The 21390-nt window shown below is 46.4% G+C and overlaps 1 protein-coding gene across 1 annotated transcript in view; it reads left to right on the plus strand.

The window, feature by feature from the left end:
- LIMD1 (LIM domain containing 1) overlaps positions 1-21390 on the plus strand; it is a 69225-nt gene that overhangs the window by 20658 nt on the left and 27177 nt on the right. Inside the window, exon 2 of the mRNA XM_058556645.1 lies at positions 15385-15486. Within this exon, the coding sequence (XP_058412628.1) occupies positions 15385-15486 (102 nt within the window). The remainder of the gene's footprint in view (positions 1-15384; positions 15487-21390) is intronic.

The raw sequence follows: 21390 nt of genomic DNA on the forward strand, positions 1-21390 counted from the left end.
TTTTGGTTAATTCTCAGTCCTAAGGCCTGGTGGGAAACGAGGGAGGAAAACACCTTTCCTGGAAAGGGAAGGAAGGAAAGGAGCTTTTACTGGGTACCTCCCATGTGTCAAGAGCAGTGTTAGGCACTGACATGATCACATTTAATCCTCAAAGTTACCCCATGATGTGTATGTTATTACAACCCGTTTGGCAGGTGAGGAAACTATGATTGTGCCCCAGGTGGGATTTGAACCCAGTATTTATGCCAAAACTCGCTCTTACGGGTTCCACCGCAGGAGAGATGCTGGGTCATCTTCAGCAGGAGTGGATGCTGATTCTGGGCCTGGAGATGCTGTATTTGCTGATTTACTTAGTGTTTACACAGGAGTGCTTATTTTGTGAAAAATCGTAAACTTATGCTTCGTGAGCTTTTCCTTATGTATGTTATACTTCAGCAAAAAATGTTTTTAAAGAAACAACACTCCTTAGAAAAGGATAACAAAATTTGTAAAATGTTTTAACTACTTACCTTCTTGCCTAAACTGGTCACCAATTGTGTGGACGATAAATGCCAGCTCTTCTTTATGCTTAAGCTTAGATCTTCAGATTTAATAAAAATACAGGACACCAAGTTAAATCTGAATTTCAGATAAACAATGAATAATTTTTTGGTATAAGGATGTACCATTGCAATGTTTGGGACATACTTACACTAAAAAATTATTTGCTCTTTATCTGAAATTCAAATTTAACTGGGTGTGCTGTTTTTTATCTGGCATCCCTCATTTGAGCTGAGAGCTGAAAAGAGTGAGAAATGCAGCAGAGCCTTATTTGAGAAATCAGAAGATTCTGAGGCCAAATGGAAGAAAATAATCCAGAAGAGCAAACTGGGAGCAGGATGTTGGCTGGGGGATTCTGAGGTGCTGGAGGGAAATTGAACCAATGCCAAGAGGGGGTTATGTGGAATAATCTGGCAGGAAAGGGAGCAGTGATGTAAATGTTGTACCACTCAGCCTGCAAAATGGGCTCAAGACTGCTGGAGGTTGACATTTGTTCTAGTAGTTTATATTTATGCCAAGATTCTGGGAAACATGCACAATTTTGAGCCTTCTCATGAGGAAGAGTGATCTTAGAAGTGAGCTAACTTGAGAAACTGGCTTCAAAATCTGGGGCAATTTGAACAACAAAATAAAAAACGATAGAAATGGATTATAACTCAGAGAATAAAATAAATATCCATGAGTCTTCACTGATATAAATACATAAATGGGGAGAAGGGAAAGCTCTTGTACAGAAGATTCCATTAGTGAAATGCAGCAAGAATGATGAAAATAGAAGGGTCAGCCTTTGGGAAGATCATTGTAATAATTATTTCAGGTTGGAATCATCAACAGATGCTGAATAGTGGGCAAAAATATGATATGATGAGGCTCGGGATCTTTACTTAATCTCAAAGTATTTCCTCATAAACTTATTAATTACAAAGAGAAAGAGTAACTTTATAGTGGAGAAACCTGGCAAACACCACCTTCACAAGTGATCAAAGTTAATATCACCACTAGTAAGACACATCGACATCATGTGCTCCTAATGTGATGCCCTGAGAAGGGCACATCGTCACTTCTGACGTGTTCCTGTGAAAAATGCATACCCTCAGTCTGACTATGGATAAAAATTAGACAAACCCACACTGAGGGAGAGTGGGCTAAGTAGTTGTCAAAAGTGTTGGGGTCATGAAAGACAGAGACAAACTAAGGAGCTGTCCCCGATTAAAGGAGACCAAGGAGACTTGACAACTAAATGTCGTAGATTTGGTTCTGGGATTGGATCCTGGTCCAGAAAAAAGGACATTAGCGGGACAATTGGTGAAATTAGAATAAGGTCTGTAGATTAGTATATATATGTGTGTAAAATATATAGTATTTTATATTATATTTTATATGAGTTATAAAATATATTTACATAATATATATAGTATAAACTATATATAACAGTATTATATCAGTGTTAATTTCCTGATTTTTGGTAAGTGTGCTGTGATCATACAAGATGTTAACATTTGGGAAATCTGGATGAGGGCCATATAGGAAGTCTTTGTACTACTTTAGTCACTTTTTTGTAAGTCTGAAATCACATGAGAAGACCCTGAAAGCTGAGTGAGCTTGGAGGTGGGGTCGAGGGGCAGCGGCTCTGTGCACAGGGAGGCTGGTTATGAGGCTGCAAGATGCTCTGAGGAGGCTGAACTTTTCCTGTAGGTATCAGAGACAGTAAGGATTTTTGAGCAGAAGTACGATGTGGTGGATTTGCATTATACTTAAAACATTCTTTAAATCGTAGGAAAAAAAAACACTTGTTTCTGATTATGAAGGTAGTATATCTTCATGGTAGAGTATATAAAAAATGTAGAAAAGTTTGAAGAAAATAGAAATCATCCATAACCCCTACTTCTCAGCAGTAACCATGGATAATAATTACTGTGCATCCTTGTGGTCATGTCTTCATATATAAATATACTTAAAAAAATAAAACAAAATAGAGAACAATGTGGTACATATGGCATGGTGGTCCCCTCCCCTTCTTTTCATTTAACTTTGTATTATGAACATTTTTTGTGTCATAAGATAATAATCTAGAACTGTGTTGTTCAAAACATGGGACTATTTTAAATTAAAATTAATTAAAATTAAAGAGAATTAAATATTCAGATCCTTAGATGTACTAGCCACGTTTCAAGTGCTCAGTAACTGCTTGAGCCGTCATATTGGACAAAGCAGAATAGAACATTTTCGTTATCACAGAAAAAATTCTATTGGACAGAGCTGCTCTAGAATATGATTTTTAAAAATTGTATAGTATTTAACTTTACCTCTGCATTATGTTCTTTATGATTTTCCATACTGAAGTGTTTTAAGGATATTTTGATGAGTATTCTTGTTTTTTCATAACAGCTTTACTGAGATATAATTCACGTACCATAAATCCACCCTTTGAAAGTGTACAGTTCAGTGGTTTTTAGTATATTCACAGAGTTGTGCAACCATCACCACTATCTGATTTTAGAACATCTTCATCACCCCAAAAAGAAAGCTCACCCCCATTAAGCAGCCACTCCCTGCTCCCTCTCCCCCAATCCAAGGCAACCACTTATCTACCTACTGTCCCTGTGCACATCCATTTTGGGCAGCATCTTTGATTTTTTTCCTTAGGAAAAATTCTGTTAAATTATTGGGTCAAATAGTGTGAAGATTTTTTAAGACTTTTGATACATTGAACCACACTGCCCTCCAGAAGGGTTGTCCACATTTAGCCTTCCACTAATAGGATGAGGATGTCCTTTTCTCTCCACCCTCAGTGACACTGTTATTATCATTGTTTTCTGTCTTTGCTGGTGGGTCAGTGACAAGTGTCATCGCGCCTTTGCATTTGACTCCTGGCAAGTGGAATCTTTTCCTGTGCTGACTGGCCATTCCTGTTTCAGATTAGAGTTGAGAAAGCTGACCGGCCTCTGTGTGGAGAGACTGGCAGTGTGGGGACGGACAGAGAAGGGGGAGCCCAGAAGCTGCAGGCCAGGCCCCCCGGGTGGCTGCAGTTGGGGATGAGGGTGCAGGGCTTGCTCACGAATACCTTGAACTCTTTTTCCCTTTGGAGGGTGGAGGGCAGGGAATGATTCAAGGCAGAGAATGGGAGTGTCCTGGGGCAGAGGTGAACCTGCAGGTAGTCTGGCTGAGGCCAGCCCTAGCTTACAGTGATTGGGAAATTGCCATAGTGACTTCCTTTCCCACTACGATGAAGTGAAGCCATATGAAGTGAAGCCATCGTTGGTTTTGAGCAGCTTTCTAGGTGAAGAAAGGAGACCGGTGCAATGACTCCATAGCCCAGAATGGCCTTAAATACTTCCTTTGTGGCTTGGTGAGTGTTTCCCCCTTGACTCAGGAACTACAGGGTGAGTGGAGAGAGGGCAGAAGCAGGCCCAGGGGGCCAGGTAGGATGTGGTTTGTTGCATTATCTACATCCATGGTTCTCAGCCTTGGCTGCACCTTAGAATCACCTGAGGCACTTCGGCCCTGCCCTGACACTGGAACCAGAGTCTCTGGAGGTCGTGGTGGGCGTCTACATTGATCCGTACAGCCAGATTGGAGAAGCGGCCATCTGCATGTGAGTCAGGAGCCCAGCTCCCACTGCCTCCCGGGTTTTTGTGAGAGCTTATAGTGTGGCTAGGAGGAGGGCTGTTGCTGGGGTCGTTGGTCCAGCTCTGCCCCAAACGCTTGGCCCCTCTTCCAGAACCTGTTGTCTCCCAGAGCTGCCCAGGTCCACAGGCTGCAATCTTCGGCTGAGAAAAAGCCTTGCTCAACTTGTGTCTGGAATAATTCATTCAGATATGCTCCGAGCAGACCTGCCCCCTTCCAGCGCCCCCCAAACCTTTACAGGATGCCCTGACCCTTACCTCAGCCCCTTTCAGCACAGTAGGTGGTTCCTGGCTGCGTGATCCCATGTCATGTGTAGCCTCCGGGCAGAGCTTTCTGATGTCCAGTGCAGGGGGGGGACAGCTCTGAGAGGCCTGAGAGAGGAGCGGTCACCTGGACGAGGCTGAGTGAGGTGTGAGCTGGGGGGCGCAGGGCCACACCGATTCGCTAGCCTGATGGGGCCTTTTTATTTCAAACCTTTTCATAACAACAAAAGAAGCTGGCTCTGTCATCACCTGGGTTGTCTGTGGGTTCCCTGGAAGGAGAGCTCCCGGGTCCTCAGCCCGGCTGTCCTCAGGAAGGAGGCAGGAATTCTGTAGCCAAACCTCACACCAAGGCTGCTTTGCTGGCCTCTTTGTTGGTAAATTCTGCCTTGGCAAGGGAGTGGGGGAGGTGACGTGGCCCTGAACCAAATTTGTTGTTTGGCTTTGGGTGTATGGCCAATATAATAATTTAATACCAATTTGGGATAACATTTCACATGGGACGCTGCCCAGGCCAGGCTGGGTGGTGTCTGCATTCGATCAGTTACGCTGTGTTATTCTCAAATCGTCTTCCTGGAACTGCTGCAGGGGGCCGGGACATTCCAGGAGGCAGAGTGGGCTCTGTCCCACCCTAAACCATAGTGGTTTCCCTTTTGTCTGTCACATATATTTGAGGTTCCATTGATACTTTTTTTGAGAAAAGTTTCTCCCCCTTTAAGCAATTTGAAAACCACTTTGTGCACAAAAAGTTAGGCCAGCCTGAATTATGTTTCACCAGTGCCATTAATATGGAGCTGAAACAACAGCGACGGTGCTGATGACAACAGTAATAATAAAATGTCAGATTCTCTTAATAGGAAAACTTTGTGTTCACTCCTGGTGAATTGAAATGCTCATAGTAAGGCCTGTTATATTGCTTTGGCCTCTTTTTTTTTTTGTGAGGAAGATCAGCCCTGAGCTAACATCCAATGCCAGCCCTCCTCTTTTTTTGCGGAGGAAGACTGGCCCTGGGCTGACGTCTGTGCCCATCTTCCTCTACTTTATGTGAGACACCGCCACAGCACGGCTTGACAAGCGGTGCGTCGGTGCGCGCCTGGGTTCCGAACCTGCGAACCCCTGGCTGCTGAAGTGGAGCGCGCGCACTTAACCGCTGTGCCACTGGGCCGGCCCCTGCTTTGGCCTCTTAAAGGATGTTCCGTTACACATAGTGTTAGGGCTGTTTGTCATTGGTACTCAGTTTTTTTTTTCTATCTCATGGAAGACTGTATATAAATAAAGCTCTGGACAACTGCCCAAGGCCCTGGCCTGCCCAACGTAGCCTCGCGGGTGAGAGCCCGTCAACCTGGGAGAGACAATTTGAGTGTGAGGTAGGGTCCCTATCTTCCAGAAGGTTCTGCGTGGGAGTGGCTCCAGCAGGCCTGGGCCACATCAGTCAGTGACAGTCTTAGAGCCTCTCAGGAGGAAGCCTTAGCCCTCTTGGAAACTCTGCAGCCCCTTTTAAGCCCTGCCTGCTGCCCTAGGTGTGCAGAGTCTCTCTTCTCCTGTCCTTCTTCCCCAACATCCCACTCACCCCCGGGTTCAGGGGTCCCCTCTAGAGTCTCCCTGTGTCCAGTCCCTTCTCCCTCCAGTCCAGCTGGCTCATTGCTGTCACCTTCATTATCCCACAGTTGTGCATGTGCCTCTGGCTTTCCTGTCTCTGTGCCTTCCCTTCCCTTCTCCTGAACGTAGAGCACCCTCCCCTCCCCCAACTGGCTTTTGAATGCATTCAGTGCTTATTTGGGACCTGCTGTGTGTGAGGCACTCTGCTTTCCTTCTGCCTATGGGGACACTAATATATACAGCCAGGCGCCTGCCCTCAGCCAGCTTATTTTTTGATAGATGAGAGAAGACGTGTACTGCCAGCCCTACGGGGCAGAAAACCATGAGCGGCAGAGAGGTAGGGAAGTGCTTGAATGATCCTTGGGGGGCTCTTGGCCTTCTGTTGTACATCTTTTAAAACAGGAAGCTGTTGCTAGTCCTTGCCCTTTCCTGTGGGAATATTATGATTTTTAAAAGAATCCCGTACAGCCACTTCGGAAGACAGTTTGGCAGTTTCTTACAAAACTAAACATACTCTTACCATATGACCCAGCAGTCACAGTCCTTGATAGTTACCCAAATGAGTTGAAAACTTATGTCCACACAAAAACCTGCACATGGCTGTTTGTAGCAGCTATATCCATAATTGCCAAAACTTGGAAGCAATCAAAATGTCCTTCAGTAGGAGAATGGAGAAATAAGCTGTACATCCCGACAATGGAATATTATTCAGTGCTAAAAAGAAATGAGCTATTAAGCCATGAAAAGACATGGAAGAAACTTAAATCCATATTACTGAGTGAGAGAAGCCAATCTGAAAAGGCTACATGCTATATGATTCCAACTATATGACATTCTGGAAAAGGCAAAATGATGGAGATAGTAAAAAGATCAGTGGTTGCCAGGGGTTAGGCAGAATGGATGAACAGGCAGAGCACAAAGAAATTTTAGGGCAGTGAAAATACTCTGTATGATACTACAATGGTGGATACATGTCATTATACATTTGTTCAAACCCCTGGAATGTACAACACGAAGAGTGAACCTTCATGTAAACTATGGACTTTGGTTGATAATGGTGTGACTGTGTATGTTTATCGATTGTAACAAATGTACCACTCTGGTGGGAGATGTTGATAATGGGGTAGGATGTGGGTGTGTGGGGGCAGGGGTATGTGGGAATTCTCTGTGAATTCCCTTTCACTCAATTTTGCTGTGAACCTAAAACTGCTCTAAAAAATAAATTCTACTTTAAAAAGTGCCAGAAAGAAATAAACCAAAAAAAAAAAAAAAAGAATCCCCATCCTAGTCTACTGATTATTAATGATCAAAAACCCACCCAGTTCCCCAAGCTTCCCAGGTAATCCTGTGAAGCAGAGGCCCTGGGCTGGGGTCCCTCCATGCTCAGGACCCCCAGGCCACATCTCTGGTGGGAGGAGGGACAGGCGTGGCCTCCATTGCAGAGCTGCAGCCAAGAAAGGGCTCTGCTCCCGCCGCTGAGCTCGTATTTATGGATTTGCTGATGCTCAAAAGTGTGAAACTGTTGTTTTGAGCCCCTGGGACCTTTTCTTCCCCCTTTCTCCCTCAGCCCCTCTTATGAAAGCAGTGGGGTGGACTGGAAAGGACATGGGTGCAGAGTCAGCCTGACTTTGGGCATTCTACTTAATCTCTGAGCTTCAGTTTCTTCATCTGTAAAATGATGATAATACCGGTTTTGTAGGATTGTTGTTAAATGAAGAAACATATAAATTGTGTAGCACAGAGGTTGGCACAGATGATGCTTAATCATGCCCATTCTAAAGATAGAGTAACAGAGACTGGATTAACCTCCTGCCTGAAACAACCAAAAAACGACAACCAAAAAAACAAAAACCAGACAAAATGTATGAACCAAAGGCTTTCAAGATACTGGACATCAGGCAACAAAGGACGGTGATCCTTGAGAGATGGGAAGTACACGAGGCGAGCCCTCTGATTGCTGCAGCTTCTCGCCTTGAGAGTTCTAGGCTGTGGCACAGGGAGGGAGAAGTGAGGCAGAGCCTGGTAGACTCCTGGAGTTGAAATGCAGCTGCGAGTCCAGCGAGACTAAGGCAGCTGGAGTTTATAGGACTCTAGCAAAATCTTTACAAAGCATATATCTGATGAAGGCCTTGTTATGCTGAATATATAAGAAATTCTCATAACTCAACAGAAAGAAAAAGATGGGCAGAAGCTCTGAACAGACGCTTCACCAAAGAAGATATAGGATGGTAAATAAGCACATGAAAAGTTGCTCAGGCACAACATCATTAATCGCTAGAAAAGTGAAAATTAAAACCACAGTGAGATACTACTGTGCACTTATTAAATGGATAAAATTGAAAAAAGACTGTCATTCCACGTGTTGGCAAGGTTGAGGAGAAATTAGAACTCTAATAAACCGCTGGTGGGGTTGTAAGATGTTAGAATTTCTTTGGAAAACAGTTAAACATACACTTAGCATAAGACCCAGCCATTCCACTCCTACTTAGGTCTTTACCCGACAGAAAAGGAAATATACGTCTATACAAACACTTGTACGGGAGCATCTTTATATTTGTAACAGTCCCAAACTAGAAACAATTCATATGTCCCTCAACAGTTGAGTGGATAAACAAATTGTGGTCCTGCTGTACAATGAAATACTACTCAGCAACGAAAAGGAATGAATTCTTGGTACATGCAGCAACATGGATGAATCTCAAAATAATTATGCTGAGTGGAAGAAACCCGTTAAAAAAGAGTACGTACTCTAGAGTCCCTTTATATAACCTCTAGAAAATACAAATGAATCTATGATGACAGAGAGCAGATCAGTGGTTGCCTGGGGAAGTGAGGAGAAAGGAAGGGAGGGATTAAAAAAGGCGTGGGGAGATGTGAAGTCTTTGGGGACGGTGGATGTGTTCTCTGTCTTGATTGTGGTGATGATTTCACTGGTGCATAGAAATGTAAAAACTTATCAAATTGTACACTTTAAATATGTGCAGTTTACTTTATGTCACTTATACCTTGTTAAAGCTGTTTAAAAAAATATCACTCTGGCTAGATTTTGGGGAATGGATTAACGGACAGTTAGTCTAACTGCAGGGAAAAAAATGCATATCCCTTCCTCTCCTCTCCTAAAAGTTTAATTCCTTCTTTTCCTCACTTTCCTCCTGGTTTTTGAGCTCGGATTATTATAGCAATATGTGATGACATTTTCTTACTTTCCTCTGTTGGGCATTTATTTAAAATCCTGTAGCTAAAGGGCCACATGAAAGCAGAGGGTGTTTCATAGCCCTTCTTCTTGTTGAGCCCTGTCTCAGAAGAACTCACTTCTCTTTCATCCCTGTGCTACGACCGCTCACTCTCAACACTTCTGACACTGGACGTGTGGATTTTCTCCACACCTACCAATTCTCCGACACCAGCTGGTGTCCTACAATTCAGTTCAATTCCTACATTAATTGGAGTTAGCTCAGACCCCACAGGTCAAGGGCTCAGTCTCAAAGGCTGTCTCCCCCCACTTCAGATGCCGATCTCCAAGTCCAGGTTGTCACCTGCACTTCTCGTCAACTAGCTATAAACCAGAGTTCCCATGACCCCCTCCTCGGGTTTGATAATTTGCTATAATGGCTCACAGAACTCAGGGAAACACTTATGTTTCCAGTTTATTATACAGGATGTGATAAAGGATACAGATGAACAGCCAGATGAAGAGATATGTAGGGCGAGGTCCAGAAGGGTCCCAAGCGCAGGAGCTTCTGTCCCCGTGGAATTGGGGTGTGTCACCCCCCTGACACATGGATGTGTTCACCTGCCTGGAAGCTCTCTGAACCCCATACTTTGGGGATTTTTATGGAGGCTTCACCTCGTAGGCATGATGGATTATTAACTCATTTCCCATGCCTTTCCCTTCTTTGGAGGATGGGGGTGGGGCTGAAAGTTCCAAGCTTATAATCATTGTTTGGTCTTTCTAGTGAACAGCTCTCTTCTAGGAGCCCACCAAGAGTTGCCTCATTAGAACAAGGGACACTCCCATTGCCCAGGAAATTCCAGGGGATTTAGGAGCTCTGTGTCAGGAACTGGGGCAAAGACCCATATATATGTTTCTTATTACTTCACAGGCCTGAGCCTCTCCTCAGCCCTGCCATTTAGTGAACTTACAGTGCAGGACTCTAGGTGAGATTGGGCAGCTCACCTATCAGCGGTGGCAGATTCTGGTCACCTGGCTCCTTGGATGACCATTCCATGAGGGCAGGGCCAGAGTGTGGTCGCCTTACTCACCATCCTATTGCCAGCATCTGGAGAAAGCCTGGCTCTGAGTGAGTGATAGAGAAGCATTTGTAGGGTGAATGCTTCAGCTGCAGTGGCCCTGCAGAAGGGCAGGAGGAGCTGAGGGTCCATGTCGGGGAGCCCTTGTGGTTGAGGTCCCAGGCAGAAAGACGACCTGTGTGTGTGGGATGGGGCAGAGTGTGAGGCAGGCCGGGGTGGTCAGTAGGAGATCTGGGACAGGGCTGGTCTTGGGTCTGAATCCCTGAGCAGGTGGTATATTGAGGAAGCAGCCCCCTCTTTCTGTGTGTGGCAGCAGTAGCCACAGCTGCCAACCAGACAGGGATAACAGGACGTTTGAGTTAGAACCTGGGCTCAGATTCCATCTCTCAAACCTACCAGCCGTGTGACCTTCAGCAAGTTACAGCACCTTCCTAGAACTTGGGTTGAGAAAGGAGATAGCAGCAGCTCCTTCGCTGGATGAAAACTCCCAGCCTAGGGTCTTGTATGTACATTATTTCCTACAATATGAAACTGACTTTGTTTTTTTCCCTGCTAAAGAAAGACTAGATCCTGCCCGTGAAGTACTTTTCTGTCCATTTACCCTGAGCCACAAGGATGAACTATTTTCCTACCTACTTGGCTTCTTAGGGGATCACCCTCACTCCATGACTGCTGGTTCAGAACACACGTGGCTTCCTTCCTTGCTTTGTATCTATGCTAGATGGTCAGAGTGGTGAGAGGCTCTCAGCAGCCGAAGGACTTGCGCTGCAGGAGTAAGAGAGTGAGCGGGAGGCTGAAGGCAGTAGGTCACAGCCTCAGACAAGAGGAAACCAGGAGAGTGTTGCTCTGCTGGGCGCAGGGAGCGGAGGAAGGCCTGACCTCGAGAAAGGAAGTCACAGGAAGCCCAGGGAGGCCTGCGCAGTGGTCAGCGTCCACTGGAAGACGCTGTCTATCCTGCCATTCGCTGTACGAGAAGGAGTGGGAGAGGTTTTCTGATTCATTCCCCAAACCCAAACGAGAGGAGTTCATGTCTTCATTGTGAGTCAGCAGCATCCCGCTGACTCAGGAGATTCATCTCGCCTTTCCTCCTCGGTGAGCCATCCCGAAGGCTGGTCCTCTTCCTGCGTTCACCCTGTGGACGGGTGGAAGGGCTGCCATGCTGTTGAGTCTCACTGCTCCTCTGCTCTTTGCAGCTGACATTTCTAGGGTGAGTTAAGCGAAGAGGCCACGGTGATTAACAGGGACGAAGTGATGCTGCCTTTGGGTGGTTTTGTTCCATGTTCATGAGCAGAGTTATATTTGTGTTGCTTTGACTTCCGTCCAGTCTGCTTTGGTTGTGGCCTGAGAAAGCAGCCTGTGTTGCTGTTGTAAAGATTTAGAGGTCAACCCCAGGGACTTGGGATGGTGGGTCTGGAAGTGGACCTTGGAATCGCCAAATAGTATAATTAGTACCTTGCCATTGCCTGATACTTGACATCTTTTAGAGAGCGTTTTTCCTCATCATCACATTTGAATTATGCCATTTGAATTATGCTCAGCAGATGTCTGTGTAATCCATTTCTCTTTTTTATATATGTTTGTTAAGGGCATACCAAGTGTACTTTGTCAGTGGCTCAGGGTGTTCAGAGATGAATAAGACTCTGAACCTCTGTAAAAGGTGCTTGCTTTGGGGGCAGACATGTGTACTCCAGGTACCAGGGGGTGAGGGCCAGGGAAGAGGAGAAGAGGAAAGGGCTGTGTGTGGAGCTACATGGGAAGTGATTCAACTAACCAGTTCTCCACTGAACACTTGCCAAGGCCATAATTAGGATATGGCCCCATGAAGGCACTCCCAGTTCACTGAGAGGCAGACAGTGCCCAGGTAACCAGTAACCTGCCACAGCATGTGGCGTGTCCAGTGGTGAACATGCCAACGCCATTGCTTCCACGTCCACATGCTCCCAAATGCGTGGCCTGGGCCTGCATTTGGGAGGTGCAAGGCTCAGGCCACCTGGCCTGGCCTGCTCCGGTGGCAAGTCCTCTGGCTCCCAGCAGCGGCCATCAGTACCATTGGTTTCTAGAGTGATGAGCCTGCTAAAATGAGCCTTGAAGAGAAGTGATCATGGTAGATCACTGCCGTCTTCACCGCCTCCCTGCTAGCTGGGCACAGCTCTGGGAATGCCAACAAAGAAATGTATTTTGCCCAGAATTGATATATTTCTTCACTTAAGAGCAGCCTAAGTTGTATATGAAATAATCAGACAAAAAGAAATGCTGATGCCTCTGAATTCCTTGACATTTTCAATTTCATAGTGATGGGGGCACTCTATTAACTTTTCTGTTTGCTAGGTACAGAAATACCAGCTTTCCAGTAGTTGCATCCTACACACATACATGCATGCACACACACGCATGCATACACATGCATGCATACAGGCACATACAAGGAAGTTCATACCCATTAAAGAGAAGATGGAAGGGAAGGGCATTTGGGAACTTACTGAGGTGTTGGAAATATTCTGTATCTTGATCTGGGTTTGCATTACATAGGGCATCTGTCAAACTCATTGGATGGTAGACTTATAATTTGTGCATTTCGCTGTTTGTGAATTTTATCTTGACAAAAATAACTAAGCAAATAATGAACTCTTGTTAGTGATATGCAGGCTGAAGTGTTTAGGGTGAAGTGGACTGCTGTCTGCACCTTACTTTGAAATGCATCGGGGGCTGGCCCCATGGCTTAGCGGTTAAGTGCGCGCGCTCCGCTGCTGGTGGCCCGGGTTCGGATCCCGGGTGCGCACCGACGCACCTCTTCTCCGGCCATGCAGAGGCCGCGTCCCACATACAGCAACTAGAAGGATGTGCAACTATGACATACAACTATCTACTGGGGCTTTGGGAGAAAAAATAAATAAACAAATAAAATTACAAAACTTATAAAAAAAAAAAGAAAAAAGAAATCCATCGGAAATAAAATGGATTGTTGGATCAATTGAGGGATGGACAGCAAGATGTCAACAATTGTAGAATTGGGGTGGTGGGCGTATGGGTGTTCCATGTATGATCTTTCAACTTTTCTGCATGTTTGAAAATTTTCATAATAAAATGTTGAAACAAAAGAACTACAAATAACCCCTGCTTGTGTTCTCTAGAGCTTTCCATAAACACATTCCCCCAACAGCCAGTTTTCTTGGCTGACACCATACTGTTCCTACAGACGGCGTCACCTGCTTCCTAAGGAAGTTTTGGAAGCGGTTTGAGGGCCCTTGGCTTGGTGTGTCCTCTGTGAACCCACTGTGGTTGGTGTGGGTGGTGTGGGCACATTTCATGAAGGATGTGTTAGCTTGGACTTCCTTTGGAGGTGATGCAGTTTATCCACTTGAAATGATAAGAACTCTGAAAACAGAGCTTTCTACCCCATAGGCAGAAGGCTGGGGATTTGCAGCCTGAGACCAGCCTGGCAGATTGGAACCAGAGTTAGGAAAGGATGCTGAGCCCCTGCTGACCAAGGACTCGAGCTGGTTACCCTGTTGGACGCTTGGGGAGCTCTTTATATACGTTAAAATGTTTGAAAAATCAATTATATATATAAATAAAATTGAGTTTTCAAAAATTTTAACGTTATACAATATACTTAAACATTCACTTTTTTGAGATCAGACTTTTTTCAGCTATAAAGTAATGCCTACTCTTGTAAGATTTTTTTTTAAATACGGAAAATACCAAGAAGTAAAACTAGCCAAAATTTTACAACCTGAAGAAACCACTCTTTACATTTTGGTATATTTCCTTCCTGAATTAGTTTTTATCTTATGCATTATTTACATAATTGTGGTGTTTTCATCTGACTATCACAGACAGTTCTTTGGAAGGGAGACTCAAAGGCCTCCTTTATGTGGACCGGCCCAGAGCCTGGGCTGTTGCAGCAGAGATTCTGGGTTGGTCTAGACAGAGAGACTTCCAGCTTATGCTCAGGGAGAGATCCTGGGAGGCCTGTAACTTCTTAAACAGCTCATTTTATGTTGAAGCAACTTCTCACTGAATGCAGTAACATTATAATCATCCTTACTTATGTTCCTGTTTATTGAGCATTTACCAAATGAGGGGCCCTGGCTAGGCACTCTTCATGTATTCTCTCACAGTAACCCTATAAGGGGGCTGCCATTACCTTCATTTTATAGGTAAGAAGGCAGACATCAGAGAGTTTAATTAATCTGCCCTAGTCACGTAGCTTGTACATTATGGAGTTATAATTCAAGACCAGGTCTTCTGACGGGCACTCTGTGGCTGAGGCGGATGAACTCGTCAGAACATTTTGGTTCACAGGCAGCCTTTACTGCTGCTCCTGGGAACATGCAGGGCAGGTGGAACTCACCTCTTTTTCCCAATTAAGGAACTGATGTGCAGAGAACTTACCAGGTTAACTGAAATCGTGGGAAGCGAGTGGATGGGAGGCTCAAGGTTAGAACCTGGCCCTTTAACTTCTGGTTCATCGTGTTGCCTTCAGAGCCAGAGGGCCGGGAAGGGGAGGGAGTTGTGGTGGAGAAGGTCCAGAGGAAGGCCTGGAGGACTTGAAGGGACAGGAGGGTGGACGTAGGGTGCCAGGCAGGGGAGTCCAGGAGCAAAGGCTGGGAGCTGAGACCCAGAGGGGTTGTTTGGAGGTGAGGGGCTTGGAGAAGGGGGCAAGGAAGAGCACTGACTGCAGTCCGACGGACCTGGGGCTGGGGGCCTGATACTTTTTGTAAAAAGTGAAGATAGTAAATCCTAGTTGGTGGTTCCTACTGAGAATTAAAGGAAATAATTTAGCTGAAATTGCCTGATCTGCATGCTTGGGATATTGTGATCATGGTGCAGCTTTGTGGACATTGTCTTATAGACAGTGGAGCCTTTGAAAGCTTTGGGCAGGGAAGTAGGTTGATAAAGAGGAGATATCTAACACTAGCATGCCAGTGTGGAGGGCAGGGTGGGGCGGGAGAGTGGGGGCCTGAAGTCGAGCCTGGAGGTTGTTTCCTGCAGTTGAAAGGGCTGGTTATGGAGAGGGATGAGTATCTCCCTTTGTTCATTGGGTTTTTTATGACTCAGTTTCCACTGTTCCCTCCTGACTCACTGCTGTGTTTTTCCCTTGCAGGAGCCTGTGTGAAATGCAGCAAAGGGGTGTTTGGGGCCGGCCAGGCCTGCCAGGCCATGGGGAACCTCTACCATGATGCGTGCTTCACCTGTGCGGCCTGCAGTAAGTGTGTGTGTGTGTTGGGGGGCGGGGTAAGGATCACAGGGACCAAGAAAGGGACGAGAGGGAAGGGCATCCTTCCTGGAAACTCTTGGCACTCCGCCCTCCGTGGTCCCACAGAAAGGCAGGCCAGTGTCCTTTAGAGCACCGACACAAGGCCATCAGGGTAAGGGGACTTATCACAGCACCAGAGGTTGCCTGGGGCAGACTTCAGGGATAAGTTGAGTGGCTTCAAAGTGGCCCAATCAGGTTTGTAACGCATATCAGAGGTCTCAGAAGAGCTGGAGGGGAAGCGCTGGGACTGCCCTATTGTTAGTTATCTCCCCACTGTGGGGACCAGCCAACCTTTTAAAAGGTGATTAATCAGTCAGTTACCCCATTGTGAAGGGGGGCCCCTTTATAACACTTTGACCCCAATCTTTGATTTGGAAGCTGCTCTATGAGTGTGAAGTGTGAGTGTGTGCATGAATGCCAGTATGTGTGCACACTGCACATGTGTCATTGCCTATCAGCACACACACAGCTGTGGGCATCTTTCTACTTTGGTCGGCGCATTGTGACTAGAGCAGCAAATTAGGAGACCAGGCCTGTGCTCAGCTCAGCAAGCTGCTCATTGAATTGATGGCAGCCACAGTGGAAGATTCTAACACATTGTGGGATGTTTGCCAAGTCTGACCAAGTCATGAATTGTGCTTGTTTTATGGTCTGTACCAAAGATTAATTTTGAGGAGCATTTTTGGAAAATGTCTCACTGATGTTCTCCAATTCTATACTGAGGCTAGCAGCTGTCAATTAAAAGGAAACATTACAACAAAGCCACAGTGTCAGGGACGAAGGGGTCTTATCTGGCTGGGTGGTTCTCAGTCCAAGCTGCTCATTAGAATCACTTGGGGAGATTTTAAAAGCTGGTGATGCCCCAGCCCCACCCCGACCAGCAGAATCAGAAGCTCTAGGAGTGGAATTTCTAGAGTGGGGCAAGTGTACTGTTTAAAGCGGCTCAGGAGACTCCTGGGTGTGGTCAGGGCTGAGCACCCTGGCCTGGTGCCAGGCTGCATTTTAGAAGCCCCCAGAGAAGGGAGGAGATGGGACTTGCTCTCAGCTGGCTTGTGGTACAGCCCAAGATCCTTCTGATTCCCAGTCTAAAGTTGACCAGGTGGGCATGGACCCGCCCCCTACCTTGCCAGGCCTCGATGGCCCTGAGATTTCCTGTCAAACACCTGCCTGAGAGTTTACAGTTTCTGTGTTGATCGGTACTCACCTTTGTAGGGAAAACTTGTGAAAGACTTTGAAATGGACCAAAATGTCTGCTGAATGTCCTCAGTGAAGGTGTAGGTGTTGTCTGGTTATCGATTCTCTGGGTCCCTGGGCCTTTCCTTGTCTTTGAGCCGTGTGGCACTCTGTCAGTTGTAGAATCCCCAGGGAAGGCACATGATTCTTGTCCTTCGCATGCTGACTGTGTCTGGGGGAGATGCAGTTGACTGCGGCCCTGTGGAGATCGACCACTCTTGGTTTTGCATCTATTAAACAGGTTTATTTCAGCATTTCTGATGGCCTATCTATGTATGGTTCTTTGCAGTCCCCCAGGTGTAACATCTTATTGGTCCTCATTAATTGATGAGTTAAATAAAATCTTGATTGTGTTTTATCTGTACAAGAATTGTGATCATACTTTCTCTTAAAAATTATCTTTGACTCTTGGCTCCAGCAACTGTTTCTCAATATTTGCCTTATTTTCCAGGAAAAAAGAAAATATTAAGTAGAAGCTGTTTTTCATCTCAAGCAATTACCATTTGAACTAAGTTATTGGGGGTAGAAAACCTATTGATGAGTCTGTTGGCTCCCCTTGTGGCTGCATGACTAGCTCTTAGTTCCTTAATGGGTTCAGTTTGTCTTGCTTCGAATTATGACAAGCACAACCACTTCAGGAAGACAGAGCTGGGTTGGGTTTTTGCTTGGTCTGAGATGTAAGGCCCTTGTGGTCTGGTCTCTGTCTTATTGCTTCCTACTAACTTATCACAGTCAAACTGAATTTCTCTTTTCCACTTCTGTGTCTCTGATTACACTGCTCCCTAGAATCTCAAATCTCCTCTCCCCACTCTCTCCCTACATTTAAATTCTGTCTAGCCTTTAGGACCCAGCTCAAATGCAGCCTCTTCCCAGAAGCCTTCCCTGTTGCCCTAGCAGGAAGGAACGTTTTCTCCTGAGTTTGGTATGCCCTGCGTTCTTGTTGGTGCTCTCATGGAGACTGTGAGCCACACTGTCTCTGACTCCAGTGCCAGCAAACCAGGCCCTAGACAGAGTTGCTGAGGGAATGAAGACAGGGACTCTGAGTGCAGCGGCATTCCTGTCTGCTGCGGGGCTCGCATACATTCCTGTTGTGTGTAAGCATAGGGCTTCCTCCCTGTTCTCAGGGAGCAGTTGGAGACCCAGGTGTGTCTGAGCAGCTTCTGTTGGACACTAGAAGTAAATTGCCTTTGTTCAGTTAACTTATTGCTGCCCTGTAACTGCTTTCAGTGGAAGGAGGCGCCCTGGTGCTCCGTGTCTTGGCTCTGCAGGTCCTCAAGTGTGTCTCTGTGAGCCTTGGCACCAGGGAGACGACACAGCTGGGGCTGGGCTCGTCCAGTCCATCCCCTCCTTCGTGAGTGGAAGAGAAAATGGGGGCCCAGATCGGGGAAGAGAATTTCTCGAGATTGGAAACCTAGCAGTGGAGCTGGTGCAGGAATCCCAGGCTCTTAATCTGGGTTAGCTTTGCATGTTCCTGTTTTTCTGGTTGGTTGAAGTGTGTGTTTGTGAGTGTGTGTTTTCTGTTTTTCTATTTCATTTATGAAGGTAATCTAGCTTAAAACACCAAAGATAGAGATATACTTCTGTAGGTACACACACGTATGCATATGCATGCACTCACTTCTTGGATTTTATTGATGCTTTATTAAAACATAATGTTGAGGGGCCGGCCCGGTGGCGCAGTGGTTAAGTGTGCGCATTCTGCTGCGGCGGCCCAGGGTTCGCAGGTTTGGCTCCCGGGTGCGCACTAACGCACTGCTTGTCAAACCACGCTGTGGCGGCGTCCCATATAAAGTGGAGGAAGATGGGCACGGATGTTAGCCCAGGGCCAATCTTCCTCAGCAAAAAGAGGAGGATTGGCATCAGATGTTAGCTCAGGGCTGATCTTCCTCACACAAAAAAAATAATAATAATGTTGGGATCTTGTCAACCTCACACACACAAGGCAAGGCCAAGGCCTGACTGATTTGACCGGTAAAGATACAACGAGCCACTGTTAGGTTCAGACAGTTTATTATTCTCATGGACAGCGAAAAGGAGGACATGCCAAAGGTGCCAGCTTCTTGGGTCCTTGTCCCACACAACAGAAAGGACGACCCTGAAACAAAGGACCAGATGACTGTGATGCGAGTTGTGGGATGCTGAGCGGCCAGTCCTAGATGCAGCTCTATTCTCGAGGGTGGGGCAGAGAGCCACACCGCATCAGAGATGAGAGATTGCCTCATTTTGTGACAGGCCCCCAGGGGAACTAGGGAGGTGAGTGGGAGATGCTCTTAGAGCCTCTCATCCTCCTGTGTTCCTGGGAGGATCACAAGGTGTTCCTCCCGCTCAGACAAACTTTGGCCCCTGTGGATGGTGCAAGTTCTCAGGGCACGCTGGCGGGTTCCCCTACACAGACACATGGGTTTCCCCACCCGCTGACAAGAAGCGACAACGTTCAGTTCATTTTTAGTTGTGAGAACAACATGACAACTACAAAGAATTTTAAAGGCAGTAGCCTGTTAACGTTTACTCTAGCACAGGTATTTTACTAGTATGGTTTCCTTTCTAGGTTTTGTCCAAATTTATACACATTTTTTAGAGTTGTGATCATAGCTATAGATAGTGTTGTATCCTTTTTGATTTAACATGTCAGAAGTTCATCTACCTCCTGCAGTCTTCATAATAATCATTTTAACAGTTAATACTAATCGTCTGAGTTGTACCACAGTTTTATGGCATTTAGCTGGTGTCGGGTTTGCTGGTTGTTACATAGAGCCCCAGCGAATGTCTTGGTGCACACGTTTTTTTTGTCCCTCTGCTGAATTGTTTCCTTGGTGTTCATTCCCAGAAGTAAGCATTCAGCGTGTGATGTGTGGGCGTTTATGTGGCTTGTTAAAGTTCCCTCCTTTCAGGCAGCGAGTGTGTTTGGTTGCCGTGGCTATGTGTGCTGTGGATCTCCTGTCTCCCCACTCTGCCCACCTGAGGTGGCCGTGTCCCCAGCTGGACGCTCTCAGGAAGCCGTTGGCACACCGTGGAGTGGGAGGGAGGGTTGGTGGAGAGGGCAGGCGTGACCTTGGCCGCCAGCCACAAACGCTGTGTCTCTGGCCACCGTGTGTCAAGTGGCCTGTCTGAGGAGAAGCTGGCGCCCATCTGTGGCTTGAGAGAGGCGGAATGAGAAGGAAGAAAAAGTGTGCTGGGCTTGTGGGGTCAAGTGGAGCTCTCCTTGGCACCTTCCAGAGTAGACTGTGAGGGAGAAAGAAGGCAAGGCTCTGTGTCCTCACTCCGGGCAGTTTCAGGGCCAAAAAGTAAGATTTTGTTCATTTTGTAAAGACTAAACAAATTCCCTCCTGGAGTCAGGTGAGACCTGTTTGCCACCTTCTTGGCTTCTGTTAACTTTCAGCCACGTGAGTTGGGAAATGATGGACTAGATGAGAGATTCCCCGTGCTCTCCTCCCCGGAAGCCCATAGGCCCTGAGGGTGCCCAGGTCCTGGGGGTGGGGATTGGGAGGCAGCCAGTCTGAGGCCAGTGGGAATTGTGCCCAGTGCTGGTCTGAGCTCAGAGGAAGGCCTCCGAGGGCCAGACGGGGTCCACTCAGGGGACAGAGCTGGGATGAGCGAGTCAAAGCCAGAACAGGTGACTTGGGCATTGTAACCTAGTGCTTGTGTTCCTGGGTGGGTGAGGCACTGTGGTTTGTCGGCCGAACCTTAGGGAAAAAACAACAAAACTAAGAATATATGCCATTGCTCATCTCACCTTCCAAAAACCAAACATCCATGCCTGTTAAAGATTGTGCATGGATTTTATAGTGAAATCGCACACATTTAGGCCCAATCAGGTGAAAGTCTGTCTGAGTTAGTGAAAAGCTTGCATATAGAACACTAAAAAAGTGCCATTTCATTACTTCAGGTAAATAAAACAACTAGAACCAAGTCCAGCGTTGTGGAACAGAGGTTCTTAATGAATAAATCAGCGATTGGAGATTCACCGACCAGTAGGTTCACATCTGAAGTAGAGGAGGGGTCTTGTCAGCTCTTCTATTTTTCTGACCAAGTCTAAGCCCTGCCTCTGAAAGCTTGTTGACTTTCACTGACTTTGTAAACCACCTCGCGAACCCAGCCTTTGAAAACGCTCAGATTCTGAAATAGTTGAGCGTGAACTAGGGAGGTCTTCCTTTAATCCACAAGAGGCCTGCTTCCTTAAAACAGTCATCACAATATTAAGTCATTTATAGGTGAGCTTTCTGTCGGCCATACCTCACCCTCCACCCCCAGTAGCTCACTGGATCCTCCTGACAATCCAGTGAGTTCAACAGTATTATTTTCATTTTACAGATGAGCAGACAGTGGCTTGTGGGTGGTTACATCGTTGTTAGGTAGCATGGTCAGCACTTGAGCCCAAGACCGTGTGGACTCACAGCCCTTGCTCTCGGCCACTGTATTAAATTACTTCTGCTTAGAATGTGCTTAAGAAAGGAGGCCGCTCTGGATGTGTGTCTTGCCATGACTTCTCAGGCTCAGCTGCTGCCTTGGGGCTGTGGGACAGCAAAGGTCGGGTTTTCGGACACTCTTGAGTTGTGAGGCCTGGGACTTGGAATAGGAGAGGGAGGATTCAATAGCAGGATGCACCCACAGGAGAGAAAT

The sequence above is a fragment of the Diceros bicornis genome, chromosome 2 (assembly GCF_020826845.1).
Source record: "Diceros bicornis minor isolate mBicDic1 chromosome 2, mDicBic1.mat.cur, whole genome shotgun sequence".
NCBI classification, from domain to species: Eukaryota; Metazoa; Chordata; class Mammalia; order Perissodactyla; family Rhinocerotidae; genus Diceros; species Diceros bicornis.